The sequence below is a fragment of the Mus caroli genome, unplaced genomic scaffold, assembly GCF_978045245.1.
Source record: "Mus caroli unplaced genomic scaffold, Mus_caroli_1 scaffold_10, whole genome shotgun sequence".
Classification (NCBI taxonomy): Eukaryota; Metazoa; Chordata; class Mammalia; order Rodentia; family Muridae; genus Mus; species Mus caroli.
This window is the reverse complement of record NW_028227265.1, coordinates 24,931,641-24,943,411: the sequence shown is the minus strand read 5'-3', so window position 1 is coordinate 24,943,411 and position 11,771 is coordinate 24,931,641. Positions and strand designations below refer to the sequence as shown.

The window sequence follows — 11,771 nt, the reverse complement described above, 5'->3', positions numbered from 1 at the left end:
GGCAGAATACGGGTAGAGGATAGCTATAGACCTTCCCAGAAGGGGCCACACAGGGAAACTGGGCTGACTTTCCCCTCTGGTAATTTGAGCTTTTGACTGCAACCGTGTATCTTCTTTGCCAAGGCAACGACATCCACACAGAGCCACTCAGACCCCAAGCATTCCTTGGCTATGCCAACAGGCCCTGAGATGATCATCATGAGCCTAGGTGTAGCCAGGAGCCTCACGACCCAATATCAGGACACGACCTTATGATCATTTCCTGCTACACTTCTGGTCCTCTCAGCTCTCTCAGCTGCCCAGAAGGAACAAACCGGTTGGAGCAGGCTCTGTACCTTGTTAGTTCTACCCTTGTTGCTCGCTTTCTTTCTTTCTTTCTTTCTTTCTTTCTTTCTTTCTTTCTTTCTTTCTTTCTTTCTTTCTTTCTTTCTTTCTTTCTTCTTCCTTCCTTCCTTCCTTCCTTCCTTCCTTCCTTCCTTCCTTCCTTCCTTCCTTCTTTCTTTCTTTCTTTCTTTCTTTCTTTCTTTCTTTCTTTCTTTCTTTCTCTTTCTCTCTCTCTCTCTCTCTCTCTTCTCTCTCTTCTTCTTCACTTTACATCCCAATCACAGCCCCCTTGCATTCTCCCCTCCCACAGCCTCTCTCTCCACCCCCTCGCCTTCTCCTCTGAGTACCCCTTGGGTACCAAACCACCCTGGCACATCAAGTCACTGCAGGACTAGGGACTTCTTCCACTGAGGCCAGACAAGGCAGCCCAGTTAGGGGAATAGGATCTACAGTCAGGCAACAGAGTTGAGGATAGCTCCCATTCCAGTTATTGGGGGACCCACATGAAGACCAAGCTGCATATTTGCTGCATATGTACTGGGGGCTAGGTCCAGCCCATATATGCTCTTTGGTTGGTGGCTCAGTGTCTGGGAGCCACCAAAGGTCCAGGTTAGCTGGCTCTGTTAGTTTTCTTGTGGAGTCTCTATGCCCTTGGGGGGTCTCTCAATCCTTCCCTGTTTCCTTAGTTCTGAGACACAAATAACATGAAACGTGGAGATAAGGCCATTGGCCTAAGAGTGGTATGTGTTGCTCTCTTAGCAGGCATGTGTATATTATCATCATCCTTGGTTGGATGGGGCAGGCTGAGTGAATCCGTGGACGCTCTCTTGCTTCTGCTTCAGTATCTTCAGGATGATGTTCTGTCCTGAGGAAGGTCAGAGAACCCAGGTACAATGCAGATAACTCTATTACCTAATCCCACCTCCTCTCTGTGGGACCGTCCCCACTCCCTCAGGTGACTAAATGTTGAAGAGAGAACCTGGCATATCTGAGGGAGGGTTAGTCTCCATTGCCAATTTGACTGTATTTAGACGTGTCATAGAGACTTCTGGCTGTGTCTGCAGGTGGAAAGGTTTAACTGAAGAGAAGAATCATTTTGAATGCGGGTAGAATCACTCATGGACTGGGGTCTAAGATGATAACAAGGGAAGAGTTAGCTGAGAACCAGCATCCATTTTGCTTTGCTGCCTCACGGGCCTGAAGCCATGCCTTCTTTACCATATGTTCCTCAAACTGTAAGCCAAATCAAACCCTTCTTCCCCACAGTGCTTCTTCTCATGCATTTTGTAACAGCAGTGAGAAAAGTAATGAATACAGTTGGGTTTCAGCACCCCCAACCCTCCTCACACCGCAGCCCTCTTCCTTCAGGGCCTCTGCTGTATTGTGACTCAATCCATTTATTTCACTGAGCCGTCCTGAGTACCCATGTGCCAGCAGACCCTTTAGTCAAGGGCAGGAATGATGGGGGAAGATAAATGCAGCTGAGTGTGTGTATGTGTCATCCAATCCCCAAGGCCATCTCATCTAGCTGGGATTTGTTATTCCCATTGTGTAGATATAGCAACCGAGGCTTGCGGGATCACAGTCCAGAAATAGAGCTGGATATATGAGGTGGACTGTCTCAGGGATCTGAAACTTCATCCTTCCCCACACTACTATGCCTTTCCAGCACAGCTGTGGTTCCAGAAAGTTCTTTGGGTGCTGGTCCAGTATTCACAGATGGTATGCTGCAGACAGCCAGTGGCCAGGCACCAACGAGTCAAGAATGTCAAAGGGACATCATGCCAGCAGCTTGGTGTCTCTCATCCTGCTGGCCCAGTTACCAGGAAAACCAGCAGAATGATTCAAAAGCACCTGCCTATCTTGAACATGCCTGAACACAGATGCCATGGTCACCTCAGACAGATGGGGCTTGCCAAGCTGAGGCTCACATATGGGGAGGCCTACAGTTTGGGAAGGATCTTTCAGCTTTCACTTGTGAACATGGAGGACCAGGTGGTTGGAAGATCATTTGAGATAGACCAAGGGCAAGCTTACATGTGCATAGAGCAGTCCCAAAGAGATTGTCATGATATCCACATGTCAATAGATGAGAATCTGAGTGACATGGACCAATGGCTTCATCTTCTGGTCTTGGGTAGTCACAAGAGGCACTCTTCTTAGTCACCAGATTGACAAAGCTACTCCTCCTATGAACTGAGACTAGGAGCTGGGGTCTGGGACCATCTTAGGTCTCTGGAATAGGTTTAAACCTTTCTATGGAGGCAAAAGCAACCCCTGCCAAGGGAGAAGTATTTTTATCAGTAGCTGGAAGTCTTTAGGATATTCTCCTAGATCACTTCTCACCTGCAAAGTGTAGGTAAGGAACAAAAGCAACCACCACTTGGAGCAAGGTGATTTGCTGAGCTGGACCTGGTGGTACACGTGTATAATCCCAGTACTCAAGACAGTTGGAGGTAGTCTGGGCTACATAGTGAGTTCAAAGCCAGCCTGGGCTACACAAATAGTTGTTACAGGACATTTGAACTTGTTTCTAGTTACGTTGTACATGGCTCAGCCCTTAGCACACACCTTTAACCCCTCTAGCTGGAATACAGACACATCTTTATATTCACCTTTAATCCCAAACTGAAGGTAGTTTGCAGAAGGACACACTTGGGTTTGAAAGTGATATCTAAATGAGTGGCAGAAAAAATGACAAATCAGAGAAAGATTTGACAGAATAGGATCTGCCCATCTCTCATGAAAAAAGAAAGAAAAGGGAAGCTACTCAAGGGAGATAGAGACAATGCAAGAAGAGCGTACAGTCCAGGATACAGTAGAGTTCATGGAGACAGCACAGTAGGGTTGAGAGGAAGAGTAGAGCAGCCCAGAGAGGGAGAAGGAGGCAGTGTGACCAGGAGAGGTTTACAGAGACAGACTGAAGAGAGAACAAGCTAGACGCAGGGAAGACAGAACAAGCCAGAGAATGAGAAGGAGCCAAAAGATTAGAACATAATGCCAAAGTTAGTATGAGGCCAAGCAGAATAAAAGTCAGAGGCTGAGAGAAAAGCCAGATCAAATCAGTGAGCTGGGAGAGGAGTTTCAGCCAGAACAGCTGAGTTGAACCTGGCAGCCAGGGCTCAGAAAGAACAAGAAAGGGAGTGCTTATTCAGAGCAAGTCTCAGAGGCTGAAAACATTCTAGCCTAGATAAGGTTGGACGGAGACTAGAGGCTTCCAGGGCTAGGCTTAGGTTAGCGGACAGAGACAGAAAGCCTCTGAGAGGACAACTGAATCAGGAGAATAAAAAGCTACTTTTACAAAGAGTAAGCCAAAACCAGACAAACGAACAGGAGATTTGACACATCTTAAAGGGCTCAGGCTACCTGAGGCTCCACGAGGACACTGCCCAGTTACGAATGGGCTCCAACAGGGATGGGCATTCCCATCAGAGAAAGAGACTGAAGCAGGAAATCACAAGGCAGAGTCCTAAAAAAGAGCTTCCAACTGGCTGAGACTAAGTCTCTCTGGATGACAAAGTACACTCTGGGCAGAGGGTCAATAAGAGGCAGAAGCCCCAGACATAACCATATCATCTTACAGAGCAGAGCTTCTCTACCCAGCACCTGGGCTGACAACCTCCCTGGCCTCCCAAAGGCTGATGGTGAGGGTTCCCCAGGATCCTTTCAGGAGACAAAAGGAGTATCTCTATCTTGACCTAGGGCCTAGACTAAGCATCACCATTGTTGGGCAAACAGGCACTATACCTACAGGTTAAGTCCTAGCAGACACACCACTCCCTGGACAAACCCCTCAAACCTGAGTTCCTTTGAGCCTTCCCGCTGACCAAGAAACACATCAGATGGTCGGACTTCGTAATAACTTGCCTGGATTTTTTTTTTTTTTCAGGGGGTGGTGTGAGGGTGGAGTGAGCAGTATTAAGATGTGCAAAGGTGGATGCTGCAGCCTAGATCTAAAAAAATTCCTAAGGTCCTAGCATGCAAGGTTTATTCTTCCAAGTGGAGCTACAGGGAGGTGGTGCAAGCTTTAAGAGGCTGGGCCTAAAGAGAGGTCTTCCGGAGCACACACTTAAGCCCAGACTGCAAGCCTGGCCCCTTCATCCTTTCTTCCGTCTGCCAAGTACTCTGCAGCAATGTGCTGCGTTACCATAGGCCCCAAAGCAGCAGTACCAAGTGCAAGTGGACTGCCACCTCTAGAGCAGTGAGCTAAAGTGCATTTCCTTTTAACAGGAGAGATTTTGTTTGTTTGTTTGTTTGTTTTGTTTTATGAATTTTGCTGGCATATAAGTCTGCAAAACACGAGAGTCTGGCATCTGCAGAGGCTGTAAGAGAGCTGGAGTGACGGATGGGTGTGAACTACCATGTGGGTAATCAAACCAGGGTTCTGGGCAAGAGGAACAAGTGCTTTAAACTGCTGAGTCATTAGTAAAACAACACCAAACTCAACTTTTAAATTTACATCTATGGGTACGTATAGGCCACATGGTGCGTAGAGTGCCCACAGAGGCAGGAAGAGGGGGTTGGGTCCTCTGGGGCTGGAGTTACAGTGGTTCTGAGCTGTCTGATATGGGTGCTGGGAACCAAACGCAGGCCGTCTATAAGAACATGTTCTCAGCTGCGACCACCTCCAGCCCCCAAACTGGTTTTCTTTGTAAATTATTTCATGTATGCAGTTATGGAAAACGGGCTATCGGCAGGAAGGGAAAAGAAAGTCTTAGAAGCTAAAGACGGCCAAACACAACATACAACGTTGGGAAACATCTAAGTGCTATTTCTAGAAAACCTATACGTGGCTGGATAGCGTATATTAGTTTTGTTTTGGGACAAAGTCTATAGCCCAGGCTGACCTTAAATTCATTATGTAACTGAGGAGGACTTTCAACTTCTGATCCTTCTGCCTTTACCTCCCAAGAGCTGGAACTACAGGCAGGCATTGCCATTCTCAGATCAGAATGCCGCTCTGCTGGTCAGATAAACACCGTGGCGGGCGTGGTGGCGCACGCCTTTAGTCCCAGCACTCGGGAGGCAGAGGCAGGCGGATTTCTGAGTTCGAGGCCAGCCTGGTCTACAAAGTGAGTGCCAGGACAGCCAGGGCTACACAGAGAAACCCTGTCTCGAAAAACCCAACACCGTGGCTATGTAGTTGTGGTGGTTTGAATGAGCACGCCCCCTACTGGCTCATATATTTGAATACCTGTTTTCCAGCGGGTGGGACCAGGAAGAATTTGGAGGTGTGGCCTTGATGGAGGAGGTGTGTCCCTGAGGGTGGGATCTGAGGTTTCAAAAGACAATATTAGCAGTGCCCCACACTCTCTGCCTCTAGCTGCAGATTAAGATGTGAGCTCTCAGCTGTTCCTGCTCCCATGTCATTGCCCTGCCATCACCATTTTCTTTTATAAGTTGCCTTTGTCATGGTACCACAGCAACAGCAGAGAAACAAAGACAACAGACTTACATCAATTTAGGACACGGTTCCTTAAAGTGAAGGGTCACATTTCTACAGATTCCTCTAGAAGCAGTTCTTAAATACACATCAATAAGACACACCAGGTCAACTGAATCTATTGAGTTCCATTCATTGGTGGCTTGGCTATCCATATAGATGTATATATTTCTTCAAATTTTAATTTTTATCATTTGCAACCTTTGGTAACTGAAACATTGGAAAGGCTAAAACAAAATTTTTAAAATTATTATTATTTTTTGAGACAGGGTCTCCCTATAACTGCCTTGGCTGTCCTGGAACTCTCTATGTAGACCAGCCTGTTGTCAAACTCATAGATGTGCTTGCCTCAGTCTCCTGAGTGCTGGGACTAAAACGTTTGTACCACTATACACAGCTTGCCGATTTATTTTATATGTATGAGTATTTGCCTATACATATGTGCATCACACGTGTTCCTGGTGCCTTTGGAGGCCAGAAGAGAGAGTCAGATCCTCTGGAACTGAAGTTACAGATGGTTGTGAGCCTCCACATGGGTGCTGGGAACCTAACCCAGATCTTAAGAGCAGTAAGTGCTTTTAACTGTTGAGCCATCTTTCCAGCCCTACTGGGAGTTATCAGAAGCAATGAGGGCACCTCATGGACCCACCCTTCATAGGTCCCTACTCCCTACTCTACTACAACCGAAAATGAGTCCACTATGAGAGACGCTAAGGCATGCTGGGAAATGAATATAAATTAAGGGTTTATTACAAAATAAAAAGTGTTAAGTTTCTCCTTGTCAGTGATTCAAGAAAACAAAGCCACGAGCCCTTGGTGGAGCCGAGGCCAGGACAACCTGCGTGCAGGCTGGGGGTCCAAAGCCAGGCTCACGAGCGGGCGGACAGACACTGATTAACAACCTCTAGCAGGTGCGTGTTCTCCAGGGCAGCGGCCACTCGCTCCTTATCTGCAAGTTGTTTGTTCACTGGGTAGGAAAAGAAGGGTGGAAAAACAGGATTAAAGCAAACTTGGGCCAGGCTGCTAGCCTCAGTATACATTATATTTCTACCAATAAAGTTCTTTTCTGACTGTCTCAGGACTCCAAGCCTTGATCAGGCTATATGCATCACCTGTACCCATAACTAGCTTCATCATTTGGAATGCCTGTCACCACCAGGAACTGCTTATGTCTGCCTCCCTCCAGTGTTTCCTGAAGCCCAACCCAATGTCCCTGTGTACTTGAGGACCACAGGAGGGTGGGTCATAGGAAGCAGGAGATTTTAGTCAGGCCAGCTTTGGTCTGAGCTGTAGTCTGGCCATTTTATTCACTTAGTCCCCTGGTCCTAATATTGCCCCATAGACGACTGTGGCAAAGGGGAAGCCTCACCCAGTTTGGGGCCCAGCAGCCCACACTAACCTGCATGCTCCGAGGCATGGGTCCCGGGTGTAATGTGTACATCCATCTGCAGAAAAGACAATGTGGGCCCGAGCACTTACCCGCCTGTCCTTTTCTTTTGGACACTACCTCCCTACCATCTGAACTCCCAGTCATCCCTCTTGATTCTGGCTCTTCCAAGCCACCCCAAACCCACCTGCTGTCAGTCAATCCACTTCTATCCTAGCACCTTGTCAGCGACTATTGACTTTAAAAGCCTTCCAGTGCCTCGATCGATCACGCCCATTCACAGCTCCCAGCTGCCCTTTCCACCACACTCCTATTTTCTGGAGTATTTTTTTCCCAATATTCTTGTCACATCAACTTGGGGGTTCAACTCTGCGAGTTCGGATCCTTCCGATCTCCGCCCGATGTCCCCTCGCCCGCTCCAGTAGTTTGTTTCACCCTCGGGGGCTCGACTCCAACTGACCTTGAACCGCTGGGGAAGGGATCGCAGCAGCTTGACTTTGATGGAGAGGCCAATAAGCGTGGCCATGCTGCAGTGTGGGATGGTGGGTGTGAAGGCCACTGCTACTGTGCTCTCTGGGTCGCTAACCTGCGATGATAAGGGAGATCAGATCACAGTGATCGCACCGCGGGCCCCTAGCCCAAAGACACTCTCTTTAGTTTATAGATTTGGGCAAGTCACCCAACTTTTTATCGGCTCCATAAACATTAACACACCTCCCACAGATCCTCTTAGGTGCTTGTGAACGGAGAACACCAGCCTCTGAGGTACAACGGTACCTTTTTGATTATTCGAGCAAACTACTCACTTGAATCCGAACTTGTTCTACTACGTTCAGTTCCTCCAGTGTCAGTGGATGCTCCGGGTCATTAATAGAGCGGATAAGATGTGCCAAGTGAAGGAAAAGGGACTCAAGTTTTGGCCCACTCAAAATCTCTGCAGGCAACGCCTAACCGGGACACCCCTCCACCAGCGGGCTGCGCATCACTTCTTGCCGACACCCCAGGCCCCCACCGTCCCGCCAGCGCCCAGCAGCGACGGATATCGAAGATCTCCCGGGCGTCGATGCTGTCGGGCACTTCCTCATCTTCCTCGCCCGCCGTCACTGGCCGCTCCCCGGAACGCTCATAGATGAGGGGGTTAGCGTTCTCTAAGAGCCCGCCGCCGCTACCGCCGCCGCCCACCATCCCGGAACCGCGGTTCCCACAATCCCCCAGTGGTGTGTACTTCCGCTCCTACCGCGCACTTCCTGGGAACGAGGAGAGGGCGTGGTGTGGCTACGGGGTCGCGCAAGGGACACGCCACACTCCTGGGGTTAGCCTTGTAGTTTGCTAGAAGCGGTGTATTTGTCCTGCGGGCAACTCCGAAAGCGGGAAAAATGTTGGTAGCTCTCGCCGGGGCGTCCCTTCGGTTCTTAGCCATGGGATCCTGTTGGGAGCTGGATCGCAGGAAGCCAACACCATCTGACAAGGGCACTAAAGGCACCTTGAGATTGGGCATTGGGACGCTCCAGCTCGCTGTCAAGCTATCGTGGAACCGTAGATCTAATGACACGCTGGTTTCCTCTAGTAGGAATCGGCAGCACTAGTTACATGCTTGTTAAGTAGATACGCGATCCTAAACTCTGATAAAGAAAGGGCATGGGGGTCATTAAAAAGAGTCATATTCACTAGTCTGGGAGGGCCGATGTAGCCTGTCAGACCAGGAAACAAAATAGATAAGATGATGTATACTTGAAGGTGGATCCTATAAACTATGAGTCCCGCAGCAAAAAGTTATAGGAATGAAGTGTCTACCTAGCCCCAGAGCCCCAGTGCCCCCCCCCGCCCCCACATGTGCACACCAGTTCCCCTTAACCAGATCAAATTCCCAGAAGGTGGGCTCTGTACTCCATCTGGGTCCTGAGTGTGTACTCAGTTATAGCTTTCTGCCCTATTCTTTTGTTTGTTTGTTTGGTTTGGTTTTTTTCGAGATAGGGTTTCTCTGTATAGCTCTGGCTGTCCTGGAACTCACTCTGTAGACCAGGCTGACCTCGAACTCAGAAATCTGCCTGCCTCTGCCTCCCAGCCAACCCCCTAAGATGGGATTACAGGGGCAGTTAACACAGTGACTCAAGACTTAAGAAAAAAGGTGGCTGTTTAAATGCTGTGTCATGTGGGCTCTTGATTCTCCTCTCCCCACTGCAGGGACCTGGGTAAGAGTTACACAATTGTGTAGAGTCAGAGGCTGAGACTGGGGATGAAGAGGCACCATAAAGAGGGTAGTTGACTGTGTGGGAATAGGGTAACCCACCTAATGAACTTCTAACCACAGGGCCTCTTGTAGCATTAGGAGGTTGAGATATTTCTGAGGACACCCACCGCAGGATCCAGTTCGGCATAAGGAACTCTGAGGGGTGTTGGTCTTGGAGATTAGAAACCTCTGGGTGGGATGGAAGGGTGGGAGTCAGGACATTTTCATTCTCTGTGAGTGGCTGTGGGTGTGGTTATGGTTGTAGCCGTTCCTCACCATGGGATAATTATGGCAATAATACCTTCCCTCTGGCATTTGGTTCTGAATGTTCCCTCCATCAGTGGCCAAAGAAATGGTCTCCTTTGCCCAGAGAGATAGAGAAACTCTTAGCCCTCGCATACAGTAGAAGGTCTCTGTGTTCTGTTCCCCATGCACTCTGCCTAGACCTGGGGCAAAGACATGGCTTGGCTTCTGCGGTGAAGGGGATATGTCCATAGGTCCTATTAGCTGAACTGTGCATCCCTTGAAGTTTCTCACCTCAGAGCATCCTAATGTAGACCGTGGTGACCTCCTGCCAGGCCACTTGAATCTGATCTGCCCTGAGAAGGCAGCACTTACTTTATCCTATAGCCCCTCCCTACCAGACTGTCTCCTTTGCTGTCAGCCAGGCTATGGAGGCCACGAATGCCTTGGCAGGCAGAAATATTCTTGGCATGGGTGATGCCATGTCCAGCTTGAGAGTCTAGAGAATGGGAAATTGCACATATAATTCCCACAGTCCTTTTCGTAACTCAGGAGAGGCAGGGTTGGTGGAAGACAGGCTTGTGCCATTGGGACCAGCATACGTGGCCCATGGCTGACTGCTCCCAGGACTGAATGATGGCAGCAGGTCCAGAGGTCCCTCAGTGAGCCTGGCTGGATAAGCTGGGGTCTGGTAGTGGGTAAAAACAGTGTTTGAAAACAAGAGTATTTTACAAGGCTGACCTAAAGGTCACAAGGAGGTAGCAACACCCACAGTGTGGCGCCCGCTGATAGAACAGACTCAACTTTGATGCCATCTGTACACTTCCAGTTCCATCATGACCTGTCACATGGGGGACCTCTTTCATTTGAGTGGTATTGATGTGGGTGTCCACACCTCCTGCTAGTTCCCTTTGCCAAGCTGCCTCTAGGGATGCTGTGGTTTATACCCCTGGGCCACCTAAACTGTGTAAAGGATGGGGCCTCTGATCCAGCAATGTAAGTTCTCCTGGGCCAAGGGGACTTAAGGGAGCTCTGAGCTCTGGGTCAGGCTGCAGAGGTTTTTTTCATCTCAACCCCACAGGGATTTCCAGCACTGTCGGGAAGATTCTCACATTCATTAAATTTTTAACTACATTTGAGAAGAGGGCACATGCCACAATGTGTTAAGTGCAGGTCAGAGGACAAGTTTCAGGAGGAGTTCTCTCTTCCAGCATGTGGTTTCCAGAGATAGAACGCAGGTCATCTTCAGCCATCGCAGCAAATGCCTTTATCCAACGAGTCATCTTGTGTTTCCTCCACCATATATCTATGTGCCACTCTTCATTACTCGGTACCAAATTTGCCAGTGTCCTGTCTTGCTTCACATGCTCAATAATTTCCCTCGTGATGTTATATATGTCTGAGTTCAATGAATGGCAACTTTCCTTCACACCCCAGTGACCTGGGTCCCTTTCTCTCTTCTTTACCTTATCTTCTCTCCATCCTTTTCTTCTTCTTCTCCAAGTCCCAGACATCTTTAATGAATCTGAAGCTTTGGAGGAGACAGAGGTGAGTGGGTACCACAAACGTATGCCCACCTCTTAGCAAGTCTCAAGTTTTTTTCGGTCTGTAAATGGATCATACATAACCCAAATAGTAGCAGCTTGGGTGTCCTAGGAAATCCAAGCAGCCATAACAAAATCATTGTAAGCTGTAAGCTGAGTGCTGTGGTAAATATGTGTGTCTGAACTACGAGGAAGGCTGAGGCTGGAGGGCTGATGAGCCCAGGAGTCCAGAGATAACCTGTTCAATATGTAGACACTATCTATCTATCTATCTATCTATCTATCTATCTATCTATCTATCTATCTATCTATCTATCTATCTATCCATCCATCTAAAGATATGAATATGTTTCACATGTATGTGTGTATATATCATGAGCTGTGTGGTTTCTAAATCAAGATTCAGATACCAGCAGATTTGCTGTGTGGTGTGGGTTAACTATCTGGTTTAAAGATTTCCCTTTTCGTCTTTCCGGGTAGAAGAGATACACAATAGTACTCATAACCCAGACCTGACAGGCCTGAATCTTAATATCATCACATTGGACATTGGTTTTCAACAAACAAACATGAGCTATAGAAACTTTCAGAACTTAGTAT

General features: G+C 48.3%; 1 protein-coding gene across 1 annotated transcript; it reads right to left on the bottom strand.

The window, feature by feature from the left end:
• Positions 1-6,495: 6,495 nt before the first annotated feature.
• Ciao2b (cytosolic iron-sulfur assembly component 2B) lies at positions 6,496-8,363 on the bottom strand. Its single transcript, XM_021170579.2, has 5 exons — positions 8,198-8,363; positions 7,961-8,040; positions 7,615-7,740; positions 7,167-7,212; positions 6,496-6,734 (listed from the first exon to the last, which is right to left on the bottom strand). Exons 1-5 carry the CDS (start codon positions 8,337-8,339, stop codon positions 6,637-6,639), a joined length of 492 nt encoding a protein of 163 aa, XP_021026238.1. The 5' UTR covers positions 8,340-8,363; the 3' UTR covers positions 6,496-6,636.
• Positions 8,364-11,771: the final 3,408 nt, after the last annotated feature.